Genomic DNA, 27,459 nt, shown 5'->3' with positions numbered 1-27,459 from the left:
GTTGCAGTGAGCTGAGATATCACACCACTGTATCCAGCCTGGGTGACAGAGCAAGACTCTGTCTCAAAAAAAAAAAAAAAAAAAAAGAAAGAAGATTAAAAATTAATTTAGTGCTCTATTTCAACACAAAATGTGAGGGATTGCTGTTGGTGGTGCTGGTGGTGGTAGTGGTGGTGGTGGTGGTATTTTGGTCTAAATCTAGGTCCTGTGTATAAGAGGTAGTATGGTGTATTTGTTAAGAGTATGAGCTTTGGAGTCAATTAACCCAGGTTCAGATCTTGGCTCTGACACCTACATACAATGTTGCTTTTGATAATGTTACTCAGAGTCACTTTCTTCCATTCTAAAGTGTAGATAATAATAGTATCTACCTCTTAAAATTGTTGTGAGGATTAAATGAGTTAATATATGTAAATGATTAGAATGGGGTGTGGCACTTCATAATGGCTTAATACATAACAGGTATTATTATCATTACAACAGTTATTATTCCTGGAGTTTAGTGTGCATGTGATTATTATCCATCAAGGATTTGCAGGCAGGGAAAAAAAATAAAAAAACATTGTTCTTTTTTCCAAGTAGGAATTATATCTTTTGAGCATGGAGTCTTACAAGAAAGTCATTTTAGATGGTGATGATGGTGATGATGATGATGATGACAATGGCTGTTTCTTTTCTGTAGCATTTGTAATCAGTACAGCCACATCGCAGACAAAGTCAGTGAGGTTCCTGCCAACACTAAGGAGCTGGTATTCCTCATTGAATTCCTAAAGAAATCCAGTGATGTCACTGTGTTCAAACTCAGGCGGCAACTTAGAGACGCAAGTGAACGGCTGGAGTTCCTGATGGACTATGCAGACTTGCCGTGTAAGTCCAATGCCATGTGTGACCATTGAAATGCATACCTATATGTATATTTTATATTTGTATATATAACATTTCAAATAGTCTATGTGTATTTATATATTTAGGGGTAAAGTGTTGAGCAAAATGATAGTTATATGAATTCTACCCCTAAATATCAGGAGAGCTGCCTTTCAAGTGCCCCCATATGTTAGAGGCACTAATTTTATACTCATATCCACAGTAATTTGAATCACACAAAAGGAATCTTGTTAGACACAAAGGAGACACAGATAGATACTTGACCTCCAGTCCTTTCTTTCTTTTTTTTTTTTTTTTTAGATGGAGTCTCGCTCTGTCACCAGGTTGGGTGCAGTGGCGTGATCTCGGCTCACTGTAACTCCCGCCTCCCGGGTGCAAGCGATTCTCCTGCCTCAGCCTCCCAAGTAGCTGGGACTACAGGTGCGTGCTGCCATGCCCAGCTAATTTTTGTATTTTTAGTAGAGACGGGGTTTCACCATGTTGGCCAGGATGGTCTCGATCTCTTGACCTCATGATCCACCCGCCTCAGCCTCCCAAAGTGCTGGGATTACAGGTGTGAGCCACGGCGCCTGGGCGACCTCCAGTTCTTAGATCCCTGTCTTGGCATCTGTGTCTGGTGTTCCTGGAAAAGTCAATTCCAAATGCAGAGTCATTTTTTTTAATGAGTAGATTTTACTTATCTGTAATCTTTTTTTTTTTTGTCGAGACAGGGTCTTGCTCTGTCACCTAGGCTGTAGTGCAGTGCCACCCTCAGCTCACTGCAACCTCTGCCTCTCAGGTTCCATCAATTCTCGTGCCTCAGCCTCCCGAGTAGCTGGAATTACAGGCACGTGCCACCATGCCCAACTAATTATTGTATTTTTAGTAGAGATAGAGTTTCTCCATGTTGGCCAGGCTGGTCTTGAACTCCTGGCCTCAAGTGATCTGCCTGCCTTGACCTCCCAACATACTGGGATTATAGGCGTGAGCCACAGCCCTGGCCACCCATCTGTAATCTTCATCAATCCCACTTTTGAAGAGGCTGAGACACTTTACTTCATGCTCCTGCATATTGTAAAAGGAAAAAAGTAGTCAGGGCTCCTTGAAAGTTTGTTGGGCCAAGTTAGAGTTTTAAAGTGAGAAGCAGATTCTGAAGGAAAAGTTAATAACCTCTCAACAAGCCATTTTCTATCTGAAAATACCTGTGAATTACTTGGTGTTCACAATGTATGGATGTCAGGGGGAGGTTGATGGGAGGGAGAGATGGGGACTGGGAGTGAAAAGTGGTTCCCTAACCATCCACCTGCATGTTTGCGAGTTGTGTCCTCGACCCCTGGTTACACCATGGAGTCTCACCGTGGGCTCTGCCTCCCAAAATTCACAAAGGAAACCCGGGGTGGACATTTTAATTGACCAGTCATAAAATGGGTAGGGCATTTGGCTTTGATACCATGACTGCCATTTAACCTAAAGGGAAACCGACATGCAGATGAAGTGAAATAGTTTGAACTGTGGAACCAGAGCATCAACCTGGGTTTCTGACTTGACTCAGACCTAGCCTATGAAGGCAATCAAGCAAAGAGGTTAGAACGTAGGCTTTGGAATTAGACCTGGATTTGAATTCCTCTCTGCTGCCTTCTAGCAGTGTAACCTTGACCACTAGGCTCAATGGCTGTGTTTGCCATCTGTGCAAACAAGGATGATAATATCATCTACCTTCTAGCCTGGCCCTTAGTAAGTGCTCAACAAATGTCGCTGTCACTCATCCATGTGTTCATTGCCACCCCCACACCACTCCTGTTGACCTCTTGTTCTGTCTAATTAATTCACCACATGCTGACCCGACCTATGCTAAACAGAGTCCTGGAGCAGACAGTATGTGTTTTGCAGATGAGGACATCAAATTGAACAGCACTCTGTTCCTCTGGCCAGACCAGATTGAAGATATCTTTGAAAACAGCCGGAACTTGCTGCTTCATAAGAGGGATCAGGCAGAAATGGATCTGATTAAAAGGTACCGGGAGAGTCTGGGATTGTTTTGGAAATGAGACCTGACTTCTTCACCCATGCTGCAGGTTCCTGGTTCTGTCTAAGCCATCCCCCACCCCACTCCACGGCAATGTGTGGGCGAAGTCTGAAAACAATTGGTGGAGAAGGCGTTTCCTTTGGTTTCCCACTGAGGGATGTTTTCTTTAAGACTGCTTCACTGTAATAACCTCTGCTAATGTCTTCTCTTCCTGCCTTGAATAATTGGAATTTGGTGGTGCAGAGAGAAAAAGGCAAAACTAGTGGCATGTCATAACGGCCTCCCCAATAATAATAGTGCAATTGTCAGCCTTACATTGGAGACCACAGATCTGTAAGATATCAAGACAGAGATAATAAAGGCATGGCAGGGGGGCTGAGAAATTGCCTATTTTGCAGCTGGTCTTGTTCAGAGCTAATGTGGCTGTAATCACTTATTCATTCATTATTTGTCAATTCAGTTGGTATTTGTTGTGGAGTTTCATGACATGCTATGCTCTATTCTAGAAATATATGTGTGTTTGGCTGCTAAATAAAGATTTTAATCCAGTGACATAGAAAATATAGACATACTGACAAATCCAATAATGTCAAGTGAAGTGGACCAGTGCCATGAACATGGTTTTACACACACACACACACACACACCCACACACACACCCATTCCAGGTTCACATTTTGATTATGACCTGCAGATTCATATCAATTACCCTGTCCCCTTCACATAAGAAACTCCCACTCCCAACTTGAGCTGCCATAATTCCTGCAAATACTTACAAGAAAGGACAAGAATAGATAAAAGCAGGGATTTCTACACCAAATGGGAGAGTTTTGGCTGAAGGGTCAACCCATGTAGTTGCTACCTGGAAAATATGGCCTAAGTGTGCTCCCCAGGGAGTGCAAAAAATTATGTTTGTGAGTGTGTGTGTTTGTGAGTGTGTGTGTATTTTCCTGCCTCCATCTGAATGGATACTGGCCCTGAAGCCCAGAACTTAGCCTGATGGAAGGAGTTGATTTCTTTTTAAATTAATAGACTATGTTTTAGAGCAGCTTTAGATTCGCAGCAAAATTGGGCAGAAAGTACAAAGAATTCCCATATACCTCCCAAATCCCCCACCCTGCCCCCGCCAACACACACACACACACACACACACACACACACCCTCTACACCCTCTTCTGTGGAACTGATTTTTTTTTCTATAGGTTTTTGGGGAACAAGTGGTATTTGGTTACATGAGTAAGTTCTTTAGTGGCGATTTCTGAGATTTTGGGGTACCCATCACCTAAGCAGTATACACTGAACCCAATTTGTAGTCTTGTATCCCTTACCCACCTCCCACCCTTTCCCTGGAGTCCCCAAAGTCCATTGTATCATTCTTATGCCTTTGCATCCTCATAGTTCAGCTCCCACTTATGAGTGAGAACATATGATGTTTGGTTTTCCATTCCTGAGTTACTTCACCTAGAATAATAGTCTCCTGGCTGGGCGTAGTGGCTCATGCCTGTAATCTCAGCACTTTGGGAGGCCGAGGTGGGCGGATCAGGAGGTCAAGAGATCGAGACCATCCTGACCAACATGCTGAAACCAGCCTGGTGATAGAGCGAGATTCTGTCTCAAAAAAAAAAAAAAAAAAAAGAATAATAGTCTCCAATCCCATCCAGGTTGCTGCAAATGCCATTAATTCATTCTTTTTATGGCTGAGTAGTATCCACTCTATATATCTACCACTTTTTTATGTCTAACCAGAAAGTAAAATCATTTTTCCCCAGCAATTTCTTTATTTGCTTTTTAATATATTTTAACTTTTATTTTAGGTTCGGGAGTACATGTGCAGGTTTGTTATATAGGTAAACTTACGACTTGGGTGGCAAAATCACTTTTTTTGTTAGAAATAAACAGAAGCAAGTTCCTTCATCTTTTTGAGCCTCTGTGCCCCTCATCTGGAGAATGGGATAGAATCAGACCCTCTCTCATGGTGCTGAAGGATGAAATGAGATGATCTGAGATTGTGCTTAGGCGGTAAACAGCACGTGGTAGGAATTCCAAAACTATCAGCTTCCTTCTCCCTTTGAACAGGGACCCCTGTGGGGAGAAAAAACACTTCTCAACTTCCAAGCCATCAATTTTGCGTGCATGATTTTAGAATATTACCGCAAGACCAATTAGAGACAGTAAGTGCTGTTGAAGTTAGGAGCAGTGAGGGGTGGCTCTGTGAGGAATGAGAACAATTGTCATTTATGACGAGGAGAGTGTCCTCGTCTCCTTCTGAGGGGCGACTCTCAGCTTGATCTCATCCACTGATGCCCCAGCTCTTAACAGCAGGGGCCAGCAGAGGGCGGCTCTAGAAGAGGCTCAGCAGGGCAGCCCTGGGCTCAGCCCTCTCTTCGGTGAACCTTTAAATCCTTATGTCCATCATGTTGCATTAATCCTGAGAACAGCCTGTGAGATGGATTAAGCCATATTCATGCATCCATCCATCTCATGAGAAAACAATCATGCTTCCTCTGCAAGAAACCTGGCTTTATTTTCCCAGTCCACATTAATGATTTTGGGGTTCCATGCTGATTATTCTCCATTCGCTGTTCCTACCCCACCCTCCGGCTCTGCGCCTGGAAAGTGATACCCAATCTGCAGTGTTGGATTCTCTTGTCTGTTGGATCCAGGCTGAGCCCTGTCCGTGGAGCTCTGCAGGAGGTGGGAGAGTAGCTAGCAAGCTTTTCCTCCTCTCCCTCCCTGCCTGGCCCTGGGGCTCAGAGGCAGTAGCTGCATCCCTCTGATGTCAATGCCTCCTCCTCCATGGTTCCAGTTTTCCATTGTCTCCAGCCTGGGGGTCTTAATGGCTTCCCTCTGATGCTAGTCTCTGGGTGCCTCACTGTCTGCTATTTGTTCCTTTAATCCTATCCATACCTCACCCCTGCAAGTAAACTTTAAAGTGTCTTTCTTTGAACATGAGAGTGAATTCTATTTCCTGCCAAAATCCTCCCCTTACACTCTAAATGGTCCTACAAATACAACTCTTAATCAACCTAATTTCCTGAGTGCCTACTATTTGCTAATGATTGTATTATTCTATGGAATATAATATATTGGGAGATATATATATATATATAGGAATTTATTTATATGAAATATGTATGGAATTTACATACACACACACACACACACACACACACAGCTAGTCACTGACTTAACGATGGTTCAACTTATGATACTTTGACTTTCTGATGGTGTGAAAGTGATACTTTGAATACCCATACAACCATTGTGTTTTTCACTTTCAGTACAGTATACAATAAGTTACATGGGGTAGTCAACACTTTATTATAAAACAGGCTTTGTCTTAGATGATAACTGTGGACTAATGTGAGTGTTCTGAGTGCATTTAAGGTAGGCTAAGCTAAGCTCTGATGTTCAGTAGGTTAGGTGTATTAAATGAATTTTCAATTTCCAGTATTTTCAAATTGCAATAGGTTTATAGGGATGTAACCCCATTGTAAGTCAAGGAGCAGTTGTTTGTATGTGTGTGTTGTGGGGACATGAAAGTACTTTGGAAACTATAATGTACTTGGCAATTATAAGAAATTAGAAACCATAATAATAGTAATATTTTAAGGTAATCACTGAGCTTACATGCAGTTGTCCTCTGGGAGGAATTCAAAACTGCTTTCATCAGAGATTTCTATGTGAGTATAGTATTTAGAGCTTCAAAAAGAATTTAATGATGTGAAAAGGCACTCAGCAGCACCTAATCGCATGGACAGCAGAAGAATAATAAGCGTTGCCCCTCTGCCCCGTCATTTCATCCATCTCAGTGGTAGGTTCCGTGGTTCTAGAAGTTATATGAAATTTATACAATGGATGACTCAGGGATGTGAGCTGCTGCTCTCTGCCATAAAAGGGCAAAGGAAAACACTTTGGCACCCTGAAGGAAGAAGGGAAGATGCCTTACTTACGGAGAGCACCCGACATCGTGTTTCACCAAAGCCTAAGGATTCAGATAGAACATGGTTCTTTGCTTATAGTGGATGTTCACCATTTTAATGAGTGAATGAATGAAACGTTTTTACACTAAGGATATTCTTGAAAATGAACACCAACCAAAGTCTAAAATTACAGCTTATTACAAAACAAAAATAAAAAGCTGAGAAAAGGAATGGAGGCTGGAATATGTGACTCATGCTTGTTATCCCTGCACTTTGGGAGGCCAAGGTGGGTGAATCACCTGAGGTCAGGAGTTCGAGACTAGCCTGGCCAACATGGTGAAACCACATCTCTATGAAAAATACAAAAATTAGCTGGGCGTGGTGGCGGGCACCTATAATCTCAGCTACTTGGGAGGCTGAGGCTGGAGAATCACTTGAAACCGGGAGGCAGAGGTTGCAATGAGCCAAGATTGTGCCACTGCACTACAGAAGGAAAAGAGAGACCACTTGAAAATTAATTCTCTAAATTGTGTTTAAGAAAAAAGCAACATTAAAACTGCCATAACATAATTAAGCATTCTTAGGATAACTAAATTTATGAAATGTCACTATAGCTGATCTCAATTAAAAGTTCCCTTATTTGTTCAGAGAGTATTGATTATTTGCTGTGCATCAGGTGGTCTAACTGCTGAAGACACAACAAGGAATTAAGGAGACAAGAAACATATTTATTTCCTTGAACAGAGCTGGGTAAAAATAAATAAATAAGTAAAAATCAACTGTATAGAGTTTACATTTTAGTGAATGTGAGCAAACACTTACGTATTGACTATTGTATACCAGGCTCAATTCTGAGCTTTTTCTGTTGTTGTTGTTCTCGTTGACTTTAACTATTAAGCTGGTATTTTTTCTATCCTTGTTTTATCTACCCGAGGCACAGAGAGTTTAAGTGACTTTCCCAAGACTACATAGCTACTAAGTGGCAAGGTGGGAATTTGAGGCTAGCTTGTTTGTCTCAAGACCCTGTCCACTTCACACTATATTATTCTGCCTCATTAGAAAAAGGGAGCAGTTCTCATTGAGACCTGCTTTGCTGATAATATGGATGAAGTCGGTAAATCTCTGGAAAGGTCTCTGCTGATCGCTCTAGCTACAGTAGCCCTCCACTTCCGTCTGCTAGTCATTCTGCCCTGTTATATTTTCCTCAGAGCATTTATTACTAACAGAAATATTTTATTGTTTGTCCTGTCTATGGATTTATTCATCCATTCGTCCAACCGTCCATCCATCCATCCATCCATTCATCCATCCATCCATCTATCCATCCATCCATCATCCATCCATCCATCCATCCATCCATCCATCCATCCATGTCTATTGTCTAGGTATCCCTCAGTTAAAATACAAGCTCCATGAAGGTAGAGAACTTAATCGCATACTTAACAAATATATTCCTGATGCCTAGGGCAGTTATAAAATATATTAGGCACTCAATAATAAATGTCTAATGGCTGAATGAATAAACAGTATGTATATGTGTACATATATCTTATACGTATTTACCTGTACAGGAAAATACCTGGAAATGTTTAACCACCAACAGGCTCACAACAGCTCCATTTCTGGGAGGTGGTCTTATAGATAGTTTAACTTATTTTTTCATCTTCATTTATCTTGAGAGAGAGAGAGAAAGATGGAGTGGGGAGGATTGGAGGAGTAAATCTGCAGGTAACTGATCAAATTCTCTGCAGGCTTAAATATGGGCAAGCAGTGCTGATGTTTTGAAAGTGCACAAAATGCAAAGTCCAAAGGTGACCAGGCTGTCTTTATTTTCAGATGCTCAGAATTTGAGTCAAGACTTGAGGGCTACCACAGAGAACTGGAAGGTTTTAGGAAACGTGAAGTGATGACTACAGAAGAAATGAAACACAATGTTGAAAAGCTTAATGAGCTTTCAAAGAACCTAAATCAGGCGCTTGCAGAGTTTGAGGTTCGGGATCTTCAGATGGGGACTTATGACGCTGTACTGGTCTATCGGTTCTGATCCTTGGTTGTGAATTTCCTATTTCCTAATAGCATCTACTAGGTGGATAGTATTGGTTAACTCATTGGCCAGTTCTTTCATTGGTACTTTTTCTTTTCTTCTTCTTTTTTTTTTTTTTTTTTTAGACAAGGTCTCGCTCTGTTGCCCAGGCTGGAGTGCAGTAATGTGACCTCATCTCACTGCAACCTCCACCTCCTGGGTTCAAGTGATTCTCCTGCCTCAGCCTTCCAAGTAGCTGGAATTACAGGTGTGTGCCACCATGCCCAGCTCATTTTTTGTATTTTTAATAGAGAGAGAGTTTCGCCATGTTGGCCAGGCTGGTCTTGAACTCCTAACCCCAAGTGATCCACCTGCCTCAATCTCCCAAAGTGCTAGGATTACAGGCATGAGCCACCACACTTGGCTCACTGGTACTTTCAACTGCCTTTTCCCATATCCCTTCATGACACCAGACTTTTCCCTTTATTAGTTACTGAGCACCCAAAGAAGAAATTATAGTAAGGTAATTGTTCACATATATTGAGCATTTATTACTTGCTTAGCAATGGTCAAGAGCTTCATATACAATATTTCACTTAATGCCTGTAACACATCTTTGGGTTAGGTACTGTTATCATCCTCACTGATCCCTGAAGAGAACTAAGTCTTGGAGAAGCTAAGTAACTGTCCCCAAAGATCAGCTAGTAAGTTCTTTAACCATTAAAATTCTTACCTCCGAGGCAAGTCAGTACAAGGAGGTAACATCATATATGTAGCTAAAGTACATATGAAAATTATGAAAACGGAGATATGGCTGTCATAGAGTGGAAACAGAGATGATAGAGCAAGTAGCTGATTATCCTACAGTTTCAACCAGACAGACCTCAGCTGCCAAGGTCCTTGGAAGTGGCAGAGGGACATTCTTGCTTGAGTTCATGCTTTAGTTTCCTCTCTTACTCTCCAGATGAGTAAGCATTTCCCTCCACTTGGTTTTCAAGGCACTGAGGAATTTGCCCTGGTGCCTTCTAGGGCTTAGGAGAACAACCCATCCTGTAAACAGCATCTCCTTTTGCCTTGCAGTTGATCAATAAGGAGGAAGAGCTATTGGAAAAGGAGAAGAGTACCTACCCTCTTCTGCAGGCCATGCTGACGAACAAAGTACCTTATGAGCAGCTGTGGTCGACAGCCTATGAGTTCAGCACCAAGTCGGAGGAATGGATGAATGGTATGTGGTGTTCTCACTCTGCTGGGACAGATGGGGATGGGGTGGAGGATCCACCAAGTCACTTCTGAAATACAGTTTGCACTTAAGAATCTGGCTGGACTTTTAATCAGATTCTGACACTCCAGATTAAGGCAGCCACAGTCAAAATTATCTGATGTGATAATAAAAATGGAAGGTGGAGAAAGAGCCAGATCTATTTCCAGGGTAAAACACAATAGGCAGCCACCCAGAGTCACGACTTAGATTTGCAGATGGTAGGAGAACAGATGGCAGTTTCACGATGGTGCTGCTTCAGGAAAGGCCAGGTGCCAGGGTGCCATAGACATCTGTAAACTACCTTTTACTCTAGGATCTGGGGTCCAGAAAGGTATTGAGGAGTTGGAATCAACAGGACTTAACAATTGATCTGATATGGGTTAAGGGGCAGGGAGGAAGAGGTTACTATCCTCTCAAAGGTAAGAATTTTATTGCCTCAGAGGTAAGAATTTTAATGCTTAAAGAACTTACTAGCTGACCTTTGGGAAAAGTTACTTAGCTTCTCCAAGACTTAGTTCTCTTACTTCAGGGATGAGTGAGGATAATAACAGCAAAGAACCAACTTCCAGATGACTGGCTCAGGCAATTTGGTTGGTATTACCATCACTGAACAAGAGAAGTGACAGATTTGTTGGGAAAAACAAAACAAAACAAACAAACAAAAAACCCCATCAACTTGAATACATTGAGTTTGAGGCACCTGGAAACAATCAAATGGGAATATTAAATAGCAGTTGAGTATATCAGTGTGGATTTTAGGAGAGAGATTTGGAGGGTAGGATTTATGTTGGGGAAAAATTGATGTGTAGATTAAAAGCAAAGCCATGAATGATACCACCTGTGGAGGGGGTTTAAGAACAGAGGACAAAATCAGAGATCCTTGTCTGGGTGCAGTGGCTCACACCTGTAGTCCTAGCACTTTGAGAGGCTGACGCCGGAGGATTGCATGAGCCCAGGAGTTCGAGACCAGCCTCAGTAACATAGTGAGAACCCTGTCTCTACAAAAAATAAAAAATCAACCAAGTGTGGTGGTGCACGTGTAGCCTCAGCTACTTGAGAAGCTAAGATGGGAGGAATGCTTGAGCCCAGGAGATCAAGGCTGCAGTAAGCTATGATCTGCTTACTACACCCCAGCTTGGGCATCAGAGCAAAACATTGTCTCAAAAAAAAAAAAAAAAAAAATCAGAGACCCTTAGGTTTGAGCCTTTAGCAAGTTTCTAGTGCTTCAGTATTTATAAACACAACAAGGCCGGTCATGGTGGCTCATACCTGTAATCCCAGCACTTTGGGAGGCCAAGGTGGAAGGATTACTTGAGCTCAGGAGTTTAAGACTAGCCTGAGCAACATAGCAAGACCTTACTTCTACCAAAAACAAAAGGAAAAAGTTAGCTGGACATGGTGGTGTGCACCTGTAGTCCCAGCTACTCAGGAGGCTGAGGCAGGAGGATCGCTTGAACCTGGGAGGTTGAGGCTGCAGTCAGCTGTGATGGCACTACTGTGCTCTAACCTGGGAGACAGAGCGAGACCTTGTCTCAAAAAAAAAAGTATTTATAAATTACCAAGTGTTTTTATTAGAAATAGGTATTGTATTTTAAAAATATTTTACATTTTATTTTTAAATTTATATACATTAAAATGGACATTTTTGGCATACATTTTTATGAATTTTAACAGATGTTGACTTTCATATAAACATCACTACAATCAGAAAACAGAGCAATTTCATCAACTCAATAAATGTCTTTGGACTGTCTCCTTGTGGTCAAATCCTCCCCCCAGTTGTAACCCCTGGCAACTATTGATCTCTTCATTGTTCCTATAGTTTTGTCCTTTTGAGGCTCCTCCTGTGAATGGAATGATACAGTATGCAATGTTTCAAGACTGCTTCCTTCACTCAGCACACTGCCTTTAAGATTCATCCAAGTTGTTAGATGTAGCAATAGGTCATTTCCTTTTATTGCGAGTAGTATCCCATTCTGTGGATACCCCAGCTTAACCATTTACCCACTGTTTTCACTCTCAGACTATTATAAATAGAGATGCTGTAAATATTTATGTCAACATTTTTGTGTCAATATAAGTTTTTATTTCTCTAGGGTAAATGCCCAGGAGTGGATTGCTGAATTATATTTAAAGTATATGTGCAAGTTTATAAGAAAATGCCAAACTTTTGTTTTCCACAGTGGCTGTGCCATTGTGCATCCCTCATCAATGTGTGATAATTCCAGTTGTTCCACCTCTTCGCCAGTGTATTAGTCCATTTTCATACTGCTATGAAGAAACACCTGAGACTGGGTAATTTATAAAGAAAAAGAGGTTTCGTGAACTCACAGTTCCACATGGATGGGGAGGCCTCACAATCATGGTGGAAGGTGAAGGAGGAGCAAAGGCAATTCTTACATGGTGGCAGGCAAGAGAGCATGTGCAGGGGAACTGAGCTTTATAAAACCATCGGTTCTCTTGAGACTTATTCACTATCATGAGAACAGCATGGGAAAACTCGACCCCATGATTCAGTTACCTCCCACCAGATCCCTCCCACGACATGTGGGGATTATGGGAACTGTAATTCAAGATGACATTTGAATGGGGACACAAACAAACCATATCAACCAGCCACTGGGTATTATTGTCCATATATATATATATGGTTTTTTTTTTTTTTGAGATGGAGTCTCATTTTGTCACCCAGGCTGGAGTACAGTGGTGTGATCTCGGCTCACTGCAGCCTCTGCCTCCTGGGTCAAGCAATTCTCCCACCTCAGCCTCCCATTTAGCTGGGATTACAGGAGCGTGCCACCACACCTGGCTAATTTTTGCATTTTTAGTAGAGCCAGGGTTCACCGTGTTGGCCAGGCTGGTCTCAAACTCCTGACCTCGGGTGATCCACTTGCCTCGGCCTCCCAAAGTGCTGGGATTACAGGTGTGAGCCACTGTGCTTGGCCTGTATTTTTTATTTTAGCCATTCTCATAAGTAGTTGTGGTGTCTCATTATGATTTTAATTTGCATTTCCCCAATGCCTAATCACCTTGAACATTTCTTTATGTGCATTCCTGTCATTTGTATATCCTCTTTGGTGAAGTGTCTGTTCAAGTCTTTTACCCATTTGTTTAATTCGTTGTTTGATTTCTTACTGTTGAGTTTTGTGAGGTCTTTATATATTTTGGATACAAGCCCTTTGTGAGATATGTGATTTACAAATATTTTCTCCAAGTCCATGGCTTGTTTTTTTATTCTCTTTATAGTGTCTTTCACAGAGAAAAAGGTTTTAATTTTGATGATGTCCAATGTATCAATTTTTCTTTTATGGATTGTGCCCTTGGTATCATCTCTAAGGACTCTTAGCCAAACCCTGGTCATGAAGATATTCTCCTACATTTTCTTCTAGAATTTTTATGGTTTTATGTTTTACGTTTAGATCTATGGTCCATTTTGAGTTAATTTTTTTAAAATATGAGGCTTAGTTCAAGTTCATTGTCTTACATATAAATGTCCAATGCTTCCAGTAATTGGAAAAAATAAAATTTTTTTTATCCACTTAATTGTATCTTTGTCAAAAATCAATTGTCCATAATTTTGTGAGTTAATTTCTTGACTCTATTCTGTTCTGTCAATCTATATGTCAAACCTTTCACTAATACCACATCAACTTGACGACTGTATTTTTATAGAAAGTCTTAAAATCACATAGTGTGATTCTTCTAACTTCATTCTTCTTTTTCAAATTTTATTTTGGCTCTTCATTTTTCCACATAAATTTGAGAATCAGTTTGTCTATACATACCAAAAAACTCTGCTGGGATTTTGTTGGAAATGTTTTAAATCTGTAGCAATCAATTGGGAAAGAATTCACATCTTTATTATATTGAGTCTTCCAATCAATGGACACTTTACATCTCTTCAATTATTTAGGTCTCCTTTTACTTCTTTTTATCAGTGTTTTGCAGGTCCTCAGCATACAGATCCTGTGCATGTTTTGTTAAATTTATACATAGGTATTTCCTTTTTTGGAGCTATTGTAAATGATGTATGTTTTTGAATTTCACTTTTTGAGGTAAATACTATGAAGCACAATTGCTGGATTATATGGTAAGAATATGTTTAGTTTTGTAAGAAACTACCAAACTGTCTTTCAAAGTTGCTGTACCGTTCTGTATTTCCACCAGTATAAATGACATTTCCTGTTGCTCCACATCCTTGCCAGCATTTAATGTTGTCAGTGTTTTGAGTTTAGACCATTTGAATAGGTGTGTAGTGGTATCTATCGTTGGCTATTGTTGTTGTTATTGTTTTTAAATTGAGATGAGAGTCTCACTATGTTGCCCCAGCTGGCCTCAGATTCCTGGGCTCAAGCAATCCTTCCACCTTGACCTCCCAAAGTGTTGGGATTACAGGCATGAGCCACCACACCCAGCCACTCATTGTGTTTTAATTTGTAGTTCCTTAATGGCAATGATATTGAACATCTTTTCATATACTTATTTGCCTCCTGTATATCTTCTTAGGTTAGGTATTTGTTCAGAGCTTTTGCCTAGTTTTAAGTTTCAGGTTTTTGTTTTCTTAGTGTTGAATTTTTAAAAATTCTTTGTATATTTAGATAATAGTCCTTTATCAGATTCTTTTTTTGCAAATATTTTCTTCCAGACTGTGGCTTTTTTATTCTCTTGACAGCGTCTTTCACAGGGAAGAATCTTTTCATTTCTAGTTTATCATTTTTTTCCCATGTGTTGTGCCTTTTTTGTCGTAACTAAAAAGTCATTCTCAAATCCAAGGTAATCCAGATTTTCTCCTATGTTATCTTCTAGGAATTTTATAGTTTTCCATTTTAGATTTAAGTCTATGATCCATTTTGAGTTAATTTTTGTGACGGGTGTAAGATCCGTATCTAGATTCTTTTTGTGTGTGTGTGTATGGATGTCCAATTTTTTCATCTTTATTTGTTGAAAAGGCTATCTTTATTATATTGCCTTTGCTCTTTTATCAAAGACCAGTTGACTATATTTGTGTGGTTCTGTTTCTGGGTGGGTTATGTATTCTGTTCCATTGATCTATGTGACTTTCTTTTGCCAATACCACACTTTCTTGATTACTGTAGGTTTATAGTAACTCTTGAAGCTCGCTAATATCAGTCTCTGACTTTATTTTTCTCCTTCAATATTGTGTTGGCTATTCTGGATCTTTTACTTCTCTGTGTAAATTTTAGAATCTGCTTGTCAATATCCACAAAATAACTTGCTTGGATTTTTACTGGGATTGTGTTGAATCTATAGATCAAGTTGGGAAGAACTGGCATCTTAACAATATTGAGTCTTCCTATCCATAATTATGGAATATCTCTCCATTATTTATATCTTCTTTGATTTCTTTCATCAGAGTTTTTTGTAGTTTTCCTCATATAGATCTTGCAAATATTTTGGTAGATTTGTGCCCAAGTACAAATTTAATTTTTAGGGTGCCAACGTAAATAGTATTGTGTTTTAATTTCTTTTTTTTTCTTTTTTCTTTTTCGAGACGGAGTCTCATTCTGTCACCCAGGCTGGAGTGTAATGGCGTGATCTTGGCTCACTGCAACCTCCACCTCCTGGGTTCAAGTGATTCTCCTTCCTTAGCCTCCTGAGTAGATGGGATTATAGGCACATGCCACCACACCCAGCTAATTTTTGTATTTTTGGTAGAGACAGGGTTTCACCATGTTGGTCAGGCTGGTCTTGAACTCCTGACTTCGTGATCCACCTGCCTTGGCCTCCCAAAGTGCTGGGATTACAGGCATGAGCCACTGTGCCCGGGCTATGCTTTTAATTTCAAATTCCATTGTTCATTGATACTATCTTGGAAAGTGATTGACTTTTTAATGTTAATATTGTATCCTATGATTCTGCTGCAATCACTTATTAGTTCCAGGAGTTTGTTTTGTTGATTCTGGTGGATTTTCTTTCTCTTTCTTTTTTTTTTTTTTTTTGCAATTTTTACTTATTTATTTTTAGTTGACAAGTAGTTACATATATTTATGGGGTTCAATGTGATATTCTGATCTATGTATACATCATAGAAAGATTAAATCAAGCTAATTAACATATCCATAACCTCACCAATTTATCACTTTTTTTCTGGTGATAACATTTCCAATCTATACTTTTAGAACTTTGAAATATACAAGACGTTATTATTATTATTATTTGAGATGGGGTCTTGCTCTGCCACCCAGGCTGGAGCACAGTGACATAACTTTGGTTCACTACAATCTCTGCCTCCTAGGTTCAAGTGATCCTCCCACCTCAACCTCCTGAGTAGCTGGGACTACAGATGTCCACTACCACACCCGGCTAATTTTTTGTATTTTTGATAGAGACAGGATTTTGCCGTGTTGCCCAGGCCGGTCTTGAACTCCTGAGTTCAGGCAATCCACCTGCCTCTGCCTTCCAAAGTGCTAGGATTACAGGCGTGAGCCACCTCACCCAGCTTAAATATACAATAATTATTAACTGCAGTCACCATGCACTACAATAGATTACTAAAAATTATTTCTCCAGTGTAACTGAAACTTTGTACCCTTCATCAACATCTTTCCTTTCCTTCGCCATCCCTCCCCCTCGTCCAAGCCTCTGGTAACTGCCTTTCTATGCTCTGTTTCTATGAAATTGACTTTTTTAGATTCCACAAACAGTGAGATCATACAGTATTTGTCTTTCTATGCCTGGCTTATTTCACTTAGTATAATGTCCTTCAGTTCCGTCCATGTTGTTGCAAATTACAGAAAATTTTGAGACTGTTAATACTGTATATTACATTGTTTGATTTTCAAATATTAAACCAGCCTTGCACTCCAGTGATAAACCCTACTTGGACATGGTGTATTATTCTTTTCATGTGTTGCTGGATTCAGTTTCCATGCCTAATATTTTGTTGAGAATTTTAGTGTCTATGAGAGATACTGGTCTGTAGGGTTTTTTTGTTTTGTTTTGTTTTTGTAATATATCTGTTTGGCTTTTGTATCAGGGTATTGCTGACCTGTTAAAATAAGTTAGGAAATGTTTTCTCCTCTTCTATTTTTTAAATGAGATTATACAGGTTTTGCTGTTTTTTTTTTTTTTCTTCTAATGTTTGGCAGAATTTTCCAGTGAAACCATCTGATTCTGAAGTTTTTATATTTTGGGAATTTTTAATCTATAAATTCAATTTCTTCAATAGTTATAAAAGTATTCAGGTTTTCTAGTTTATCTTGAGTAAGTTTTTGGAAGTTTGTAGTTTTTGAAGAATGGCTTCATTTTTTAAAAAATGGACTAGCTTATGTACATTGAGTTTATAGCATTCCCTTATTACCCTTTTAATGGCTGAGAGGTCAGTAGTGATATCCCATCTTTTATTTTTGATATTGGTAATTTGCATCTTCTTTCTTTTTTCTTTGCCTGTCTTGCTAGACGTTTATCTTTTTTTTAGGCCTATCAATTTTAGTTTTCCAAGGAAACAGCTTTTTGTTTCAATAATCTTTCTTATTATTTTTGTTTTCAATGGATTTCTGTTCTTATTTTTATCATTTCCTTCCTTCTGCTAGCTTTGGTTTATCTTGCTCTTCTTTTTCTAGTTACTTAAGGTAGAAACTTGGATGATTTATTTTAGAACTTTCTCCTTTTTTAATGCTACAAATTTATCCTTTATAGTTGTACCTCGCAAATTTTGTTCAATTTAAAGTGCTTTCTAATTTCCTTTGAGGCTCCTCTAGGACCCATGGATTATTTATAAGTGTGTTGTTTAATTTTCTAGTCACTGGAGATTTTCTTGTTATGTTTTTATTGTTATTTCTAATTTAATTCCATTATGGTCATAAAAGACACTTTGCATGATTTTACTTCTTTTCAATTTATTGAGGTTTGTTTTATGACTCAGAATAAGACCCACCTTAGTAAGTGTTCTATTTGCAATAAAAAAGAATGTGTACTCTACTGTTATTGAGTGGAATATTTTATCAAGGGATCAAGCTGCCTTTGTTAAAAGTCAGCTTTGGCAGGGCTCTTACTTTGCTAGACATATCCCTCTCCATGGATAAGCAGCAAGTTCTGCAATGGGATTCCTAGCGAGTGTCACTTCCACTTTTCCCCTGCAGTGGCTTTCAAAGTGTGGTTCCAGGACAAAGCAGCATTCTCATTAACTGAGAATGTGTTAAAAATGCAAAATCTTGAGCCCTCGCTCCAGACCTGACTCAGAAACTCTGGGAATGGGGCCCAGAAATCTGTGTTTTAACAAGCCCTCCTGGCAGTTCTGATGCCTGCTAAACTTGGAAAACTACTGTGAATATCCTACAGAAATCTCTCCCTGTAGCTCACATTTGGATGGCACCTTCTTTAGTTTCCGGTAGAGACACATGTTTTCCCTTTATTATCTGCCTTTGATCATTTAGTGGGGAGTTAGAATAGGCAGACGTGGTTAATTGCATGGCCTCACATTGCTTCTTTGCCTAAAAGTTATTTGTTTACATTCATGGGGCTGAAGATCATTAACCTTGAAGAATGACTTCAGCAATGTTTCTTAGAACTCTGGAATTTCCAGACCGGACAGGACCCTAGAATTTATTAATATTTCCTGCAACCTCCATGTTTGAATCTTGACTGAGTTGACTGTATCCACAGGGCTACAAAAATTTCCACCTGCTGTCTCATCATTTAAGATCAGAGTTAGAATTTCAGAATATAGCCTTGCCATAAGCTATGAGGTGAGAAGCTACCAAGGCGTGTGGATAAAGGGATCCATAATTGCTTTTCAAATAGCAGTGTCTAAAATCCCTGTATTATTTTATGTTCTTCTCTCTTGTAGATATAAATTTGTCAGTTCAGGCTGTCTCTAGATAATCATAACCAGAGGAAAATTGCTTCTAACAGAAATTCTACTACTCCTCTTTGCCTGAGTGATTGCAAATAACCCAGGCAAGTCACTCTGTTTGTGCTTCACTCTTACAACTATAGAGTGGGAACAATGAAGTGTTAGCCTTACCTAATTTATTCATCCTACTGGGAAAGTCACTGTGATAATTCAGCCAAACCATCCCAAGTAGAGGCCACTCACTTGTTGCGTAGGTGCCTTTCTATTCTAGCCCAGCACCTACAATATTTCCTGGTGCATGAAAGATACTTTTTTTAATTTAAATTTTTGATCACCCAACAAAAATGTTGGGTTGATGAAGCATGTGAAATTAACGAAGTTATATTTAGTTTCAGCACTCCTGAAAGAAAAGTGTTTTTGAGTAAGTTAGCAACGTCACATAGCAAGAGTTAATACCAATTTGAAATATCCAAGAGGGGGCAGCAGCATGGAAAGGTCTTGGCTGGATGTGAAACCCAAATGCTAAAGGTTCTTAGCAAAATAAAGGAAGGGGAAGGAAATTAGTGTTTTGGAGCAAGTTTAAACAATGAGGTGTTACTTTTTGTTTTTAAAATATATATATATTTTTTGACAGAGTCTCACTCTGTTGTCCAGTCTAGAGGGCAGTGGCACTATCCTGGCTCACTGCAACCTCCACCTCCTGGGCTCAAGTGATCCTCCCACCCTAGCCTCCCAAATAGCTGGGACTACAGAGCATGCCACCACGCCTGGCTAATTTTTTGCCTTTTCAGTAGAAATGAGGTTTAACCATGTTGCGCAGGCTGGTCTTGAATTCCTGACCTCAAGCAATCTGCCTGCCTCAGCCTCCCGAAGTGCTGGGGCTATAGACGTGAGCTACTGTGCCCTGCACTGTTTTTAAAATACTTTCAAACTTACATAAAAGTTGCCAGAACAAAACAGAGACCTCTCATATCTCCATTCACCTTTCCCCGATGGTTAATACTTCACGGCTTTTGTGAAGCACTTTTTATTACTACTATAACAGCTTCTAAACCAATAATAACAATTTTTTTTCTTTTTTCTTTTTCTTCTTATTTTTTGTAGAGATGGGGTCTCACTATGTTGCCCAGGCTGGTCTCAAACTTCTAGGCTCAAGCAGTCCTCCCACCTTGGCCTCCCCAAATGCTGGGATTACAAGTGTAAGCCACTGCAACTGGTCAAAAACAAAACAAAACAAAACGAAAAGCTATTGATATGCTAATTGTACTTCCATTATATGCCAGGCATTATGTTAGCCACTGTACATTATCTCACTGAATTTCCACAATCATTCTCCAGGGTATCCATTATTACCCCTGTGTCACAGGAGTTATTGTTGAGGCTTAGAAAAGTCCTATATCATATCTAAGGTTCCACTGGCTATGTGCAGGTTTCAGATCCTCAAAGTCTGTATGTGTTCCAATCTCCAAACGACAGGAGGCACAGCTCTAAGTGCAGGGAATTAAAGGTCCGCATGACTAACTTCCACGTGATGGTCTGACCCTTCCCTCACTCTTCTATTTCAGGACCCCTCTTCTTACTGAATGCTGAGCAAATTGCGGAGGAGATAGGGAATATGTGGAGGACAACGTATAAACTGATCAAGACCTTATCTGATGTGCCTGCACCCAGGCGCTTAGCAGAGAATGTGAAGATCAAGATCGATAAGTTCAAGCAGTACATTCCCATCCTCAGTATTTCCTGCAACCCAGGAATGAAGGACCGGCACTGGCAGCAGGTTTCTATCAATCATTGCCCGCCCCCAAGCAGCCCAGCCCAGGCATGGCCTGACTGTCCTTGGGAAGGTGGGAAACATTACTAGGTCAAGCTTCTCCTTTCCGAAAGGAGAATCTACTCAAGGGCAAAGGGATAGCAAATGAGAGTGGCAAGCCTTCTGAAGGAAGAGAATGAACTCCTTGCCCCCTGGACAGGTTGGCCCTTTCCTTGGAACCCCCATTGCTCGTGGTTCGTTGAGTGTTGTTCCAGCCAATGGCCACAAAGGTCTCCTTCCTGCTTCCTAAGCAGATGGGCTTTTGGAGGCCAAGAGCCTCCAAGGTGCAACAGGGATGTTCGATACAGTGAGAGGACCTTGATTTGCTCCTTGACCTAGGATACACAAAAAAGAAAATCACATCCCTCCCTGGGAGTTGCTAATAATACCAGATGATTCCCACTTAGGATGACTTTGGTGTGGCATTTCATTGTCAAACAGGTTCAGAAATAACTTTGCACTCTTCTTTCAGCCCTTTGGGTCTACAAATTAGAATAATAAATATTCTCCTTAAAAATAGCTGGGATTTTTATAAGGAACCAAGTGTGAGGGTGATAAGTGTGGTGTGAACACTAAGCAGAAAAAAGAAAACTCACTGTGTTTCTAAAATAATTGTCACTTCCAAGGGCTAGCAATGGCCTTGAAACATCCTCTACCAGAGAGTCGCTCTGTATGGAATTGGAAATGAAAATGGCTTTCTTTGGGCAGATTCTTCTCTGACTTGGCCTGTAATTCCCCCTCCCAGAACCACATTCAAGACCGGGCATGGTAGCTCAAGACCATAATCCCAACACTTTGAGAAGCTGAGGCAGGAGGATAGTTTGAGCCCAGCCTGAGCAACATAGTGAGACCCCCATCTCTCCCTAATTAATTAATTAATTAGCTAGGCATGGTGGTGCACATTTGTGGTCCAGCTACTTGGGAGGCTGAGGTGGGAGGATTGCTTGGGCCAGGGATGTCAAGGCTGCATTGAGTCATGATCGTGTCACTGCACTCCAGCCTGGGTAACAGAGAGGGGGAAAAAAAACCACATGTAAGACTGAGGAAATTCTCTCTGAAAGGACCCAATGACAACACAGTGACAAGGAGCACTTTGCTCTTCCTAGGAAGACAGAGGAAGACTCTCTGAATACATGAGAGGTCTTTTTGTAGGGAGAAGCTACTTTCAGTTTCCCAAAAAGTCTTGAGACTCAAGACCTAAGCAAAGGATGGAGTGCTGTGCAGACAAGGGATAGGCTGCCTGCTGAGTAGACTTCTGTTTTTTCTTTCTTTCTTTCTTTTTTTTGAGATGGAATCTCACTGTGTCACTGTGTCACCCAGGCTGGAGTTCAGTGACGTGATCTCGGCTCACTGCGTTCAAGCAGTTCTCCTGCCTCAGTCTCCTGAGTAGCTGGGATTGCAGGCACATGCCACCGCGCACTAATTTTTGTATTTTTAGTAGAGATGGGGTTTCACCGTGTTGGCCAGGCTGGTCTCGAACTCCTGACCTCAAGTGATCCACCCGCCTCAACCTCCCAAAGTTCTGGGATTATAGGCATGAGCCACCGTGCCTGGCTGGGATATTTTTTAATTGTAATTCTAATTAATTAATTTTTTAAATAGAGACGGGGGGGGGTCTCACTATGTTGCCCAGGCTGGTCTCGAACTCCTGGCCTCAAGTGATCCTCTTGCCTTGGCCTCCTAAAGTGCTGGCTTTACAGGCGTGAGCCACCATGCCTGGCCATGACTTCTGGTTTTGAAACGCCCCAGCAGAGGGGTCCGCAGAGGAGGAGTTGCTGTCAGTTGGTGCTCATGGGGTGCCTCTCCCTACAGACCCGGCCTAACTAGGACTTTGACCTGCATTGGGGGGATGGGGAGGTTAGGGAGCTTAGGTGGGACCAGTGGCCTCTGGTAGTGCCAGGTTTGTCTATGAGATAGCACTCTCAAGAGTGTCCTTGTCGATGGCGTTTGAAGAACATGCTGCGGGGCTGGGAAAGCCACCTGATGCTTCCTCTATGATGCTGTTCTCGTATGTGGGCACTCAAAAAATCCTAACCAGGCCAAGCGCGTAGCTCACACCACTAATCTCAGCATTTTAGGAGACTGAGACAGGAGGATCACTTTGAGGCCAGGAGCTTGAGGCCAACCTTTATTGTGTGACCCGTTTATTTAAAAAATTAATTAATTGAAATTTTAATTTTAATTTTAAAAATCCCAGTCAGGTGCAGTGGCTCATGCCTATAATCCCAGGACTTTGAGAGGCTGAGGCAAGTGGATCGCTTGAGCCCAGGAGTCTGAGAGCCAGCCCAGGCAACACTGCAAAACCCCATGAAGAAATAGAAAAAAATTAGCCGGGCATGGTGGCACATGCCTGTAGTCCCAGCTACTGGGGAAGCTAAGGTGGGAGCATCACTTGAGCCTAGGAGGTTGAGACTGCAGTGAGCTGTGATTGCACCACTGCAGTCTAGCCTGGGCAACAGAGCAAGACCCTGTCTCAAGAAGTAAATAAATAAATAAATAAATAAAGTAAAAAATTCTAACCATTCCTAGACATTCATATTTCTCATTTATAGGCCACTTAAATGATAGGAAAAATATTTCCTACACTGATAATAAAATAATAATAATGATGATATTGAAAATGTACTGAGTACCAGCTATGGTGCTGGGTACTGTGTTGCATACTTTATTTGGATTCTCACATTTCATCCTTAAAACAGGCCTTTGAAGTGGAGATTATTATTATCTCCATTTCACAGATTGGAAAATTGAGACTTGGAGAGATGAATTGTCAGACGGCTAGTTGGTGGTGGGGAAGGGAATTGGAATTTTTCTACACTGTTTGACTCAGCCTGGAAAAGTCAAGAAGGCAGAAAAGGTCCGGTCAGAGGAAGGGAGCGGGCAGTAGGGGGCAGTAAACCACAATGAGAGGGGGGCCAGGGAGCACAGCCCCAGGACAGTGGCTCCCAAGGAGTACGCCCCTAAATGGAAGCCCAGTGGGCTGAGCAGTTAAGAGGCAAGTTCAGAAAGGACAAAGGCCCCTAGACACTCTCCAGACTGCCCCTAGGCAGAGCCCATTCCTCCCTGCAGTGTATGTTGGTCACACCACAGGCCACCTCGGGGACAGCCCCAAGCCTGGGGATGTCATTCTCTGCACTGATGCCTAACTCAGGAGATCCACTGCCACGGATTCTGGCTCTGGCAGGGGGATCTGAAGGATGAGCCATCTGTAGCACTCAAGTCTAGAAGCTGGATCTTCTGAAGCCAGGCCGTGGCTGTGCTGGGGGTTCTGGTCATTTACAGAACGTAGGTGGAAAAAGTTAGAGCCTTATGTTTGGGGCACAGACTTTATAGATAACAGCAAAGGGGTTGCTACTGTGGTTTAAAGCAAAATGGAAACCACAAATCTAAAAGGCTTTTTGGAGCATTACACTAAGGTGCATTTCTGATGTCCTATTTGCAATTAGTGTTATTTTGGTGATTTTTTCATCATGTGCCTATGACACTCTTGGTCTTCCAAGACCATTATTTCAACGGTAGCTACTTCTGGTTTCCTTGCTTTTGTGCTTTCTGTGTCATTATAAAAAAATCTCCTGGTCTGGCCAGGTGCGGTGTCTCATGCCTGTAATCTCAACACTTTGGGAAGCCGAGGCAGACGAATCACCTGAGGTCAGGAGTTTGAGACCAGTCTGGCCAATATGGTGAAACCCATTTCTACTAAAAATACAAAAATTAGCCGGGCATGGTGCCATGCGCCTGTAATCCCAGCTACTTGGGAGGCTGAGGCAGGAAAATCATTGGACCCAGGAGGCAGAGGTTGCCGTGAGCCGACATTATGCCATGGGTGACAGAGCGAGACTCTCAAAAAAAAAAAAAGTATGGAAAAAGAGAAATTAAAAAAATAATAAAAATTTAACTGTTAAAAAGCAAGATGGAACAAGGTAACATTTGATCTTAGGGAGAAACTGCACTGATAGATGCCAAAACTGGTCCTCTTGGCTAGTAGAAATATAATGTGAGCCATTTGTGTAATTTTTTTTTTTTTTTTTTGGGATGGAGTCTCACTCTGTTGCCCAGGCTGGAGTGTAGTGGTGTGATCTCAGCTGATTCCTGTCTCTACCTCCCGGTTCAAGCTGTTCTTTTGCCTCAGCCTCCCATGTAGCTGGGATTGCAGGCACCTGCCACCATGCCCGGCTAATTTTTGTATTTTTAGTAGAGGCAGGATTTCACCTGTTTGACAGGCTGGTCTTGAACACCTGACCTCAAGTGATCCGCCCGCCTCAGCCTCCCAAAGTGCTGGGATTACAGGAGTGAGCCACTGCACCCAGCTAATAATTTTAAAGTTTCTAGTAGCCACATTTTACAAAGTAAAAGGGGCTGGGCATGATGGCTCACACCTGTAATCCCAGCATTTTTGGGAGATCAAGGTGGGAGGATCGCTTGAGTGCAGGAGTTCAAGACCAGCGTGGAAAACATAGCGAGACCCCATCTCTACAAAAAAATTTTTAAAGAGAAAAAAATTAGCCAGGCATGGTGTTGTATGCCAGTGGTCCCAGCTGCTCAGGAGGTCGAGGCAGGAGGACCACTTGAGCTTGGGAGGTCAAGGCTGCAGTGAGTCATGATCACACCATTGCACTTCAGTCTGGGCAACAGAGCACGACACTGTCTAATTAAAATTAGCTGGGTGTGGTGGCTCACTCTTGTAATACGACTACTTTGGGAGGCTATAGTGGGAGGATCGCTTGAGGCCAGGAGTTTGAGACCACTCTGAGCAACACAGCAAGACCCTATCTCTACAATAAATTTAAAAATTAGCCAGGCATGGTGGCATGTGCCTGTGGCCTCAGCTACTGGGGAGGCTGAGGTGGGAGGATTGCTTGGGCCTGGGAGGTCAAAGCAGCAGTGAGCTATGATGGCGCTGTTGCACTCCAGCCTGGGAGACAGAGTGAGACTCTGTCTCAAAAAATTTTTTAAATTTAATTTAAAAATAAATTCCTCAGTCACACTAGCCACATCTCTGGTGCTCAACAGCCACCTGCCTCTCGTGGCTATTATGCTGAGCAGTGCAGATAAAAAGAACATCTCCATCATCACAGAAGGTTCTACTGGACAGCACTGCCTCGAACAACAAACATTTACTCTCGTCTTTTCTTTGCAGATCAGTGAGATTGTCGGCCATGAGATAAAGCCCACCGAAACGACCTGCCTCTCAAATATGCTCGAATTTGGATTCGGCAAATTCGTTGAAAAGTAAGGGCTTATCCCCTCCTTCAGAAAAGGTTTTGCTCAAAGGATCTTTAAGTTGCTACAGTGATCTGATTGGCCCCATATAGGGCTGTTTGTTTTTTTTTTTCCCTTGTGGCGTAGGGTGGCTTAAGGCTATTTAATTACCTCCAGCTACCAACTCGTATTGGTGAAGCTTCTGTTTTTAGCTGCAGAGCTGCTGATGGGTTGTGACTAGAAAATTGAGTCATGGATTTTATTTCAAAGGGAATTTTTTTTTTTTTTAATGTTCTTTGAACCTGAGCTTCAAGCCCAGCTCTCAGTGATTGGGGGCAAAACCATTCAGCCTTTCTGTGCCTCGGTTTCCTCTTCTTTAAACAAACAAAGCAACAACCCTCTCTGAGCTTTAAGATTGTGTGAAACCTGGTTCAATAAGAAGTCTCTTCTCGCCTGGGCATAGTGGCTCATGCCTGTAATTTCAGCACTCTGGGGGGCCAAGGCAGGCAGACCACTTGAGGTCAGGAGTTCAAGACCAGCCTGGCCAACATGGTTAAACCTGTTTCTACTAAAAATACAAAAGCTAGCCAGACACAGTGGCACATGCCTATAGTCCCAGCTACTCAGGAAGCTAAAGCCAGAGGATTGCTTGAACCCAGGAGGTGGAGGTTGCAGTGAGCCAAGATAGCGCCATTGCACTCCAGCCTGGGCAACAGAGTGAGACTCCATCTTAATAATAATAAAAAAAAAAGTCTCTTGCTTTCTTCCCTTCTCCAAATTCTCCTGGAGTTCATGTGTATGAGAATTTTGCTATTTGAATGCTATTTCTAGAACAGAGCTTCTCAGGACCCTGCTTGCTTTTCCACACTTCCTTCACGGCGATGGGTGGGGAGATGTTGCATTGCCTGGACTGGAGACCCTGTTAGGCAAGTGTGGCACCCAGACCCGCTGCATCAGCATCAGCTAGAAACTAGCTAGAATGCACATTTTCAGGCCCCACCCAACCCACATAATCAAATTCTGCGGATGGGCCCTGCAATCTGCGTTTTAACAAATCCTCCAGGTCAGCACTGCCCAAAGCAGCATCCACTGGCCACCTGTGGCCATTGAGCCCCTACAGTGCAGCTAGTCTGAATTAGATGTGCTGTAAGTATAAAATACAGGCTGGATTTTGGAGACATACTGAAAGAAAAAAGAATGCAAAATACCTAACAATTTTTAATATCGATTAATATTGAAATGATAATATTTTGGATATATTGAGTCACATACATTATTGGAACTAATTTCACCTGTGTCTTTTAATAATTTTTAAATGTGGCTACTAGCAACTTTATTTTATTTTATTTTATTTTGGAGATGGGGTCTTACTCTGTCACCCAGGCCAGAGTGCAATGGCGCAATCTCAGCTCACTGCAACCTCCGCCTCCCAGGTTCAAGCGATTCTCCTGCCTCAGCCTCCCGAGTAGCTGGGGTTACAGGTGCCCACCACCACGCCTGGCTAATTTTTGTATTTTTGGTAGAGACGGGGTTTCAC

The 27,459-nt window shown here is 41.5% G+C and overlaps 1 protein-coding gene across 1 annotated transcript in view; it reads left to right on the top strand.

Moving 5' to 3' along the window:
* The window catches only part of DNAH3 (dynein axonemal heavy chain 3), a 223,910-nt gene that overhangs the window by 54,259 nt on the left and 142,192 nt on the right, over positions 1 to 27,459 (top strand). Inside the window, exons 15-20 of the mRNA XM_058440807.1 lie at positions 683 to 867; positions 2,755 to 2,878; positions 8,651 to 8,804; positions 9,918 to 10,062; positions 20,479 to 20,690; positions 25,861 to 25,952. Of these exons, the coding sequence (XP_058296790.1) occupies positions 683 to 867; positions 2,755 to 2,878; positions 8,651 to 8,804; positions 9,918 to 10,062; positions 20,479 to 20,690; positions 25,861 to 25,952 (912 nt within the window). The remainder of the gene's footprint in view (positions 1 to 682; positions 868 to 2,754; positions 2,879 to 8,650; positions 8,805 to 9,917; positions 10,063 to 20,478; positions 20,691 to 25,860; positions 25,953 to 27,459) is intronic.

Source organism: Hylobates moloch, unplaced genomic scaffold (assembly GCF_009828535.3).
Source record: "Hylobates moloch isolate HMO894 unplaced genomic scaffold, HMol_V3 SCAFFOLD_6, whole genome shotgun sequence".
Lineage (NCBI taxonomy): Eukaryota > Metazoa > Chordata > Mammalia > Primates > Hylobatidae > Hylobates > Hylobates moloch.
The sequence above is the reverse complement of the archived record's forward strand: the minus strand, read 5'-3'. Positions and strand labels throughout refer to the sequence as shown.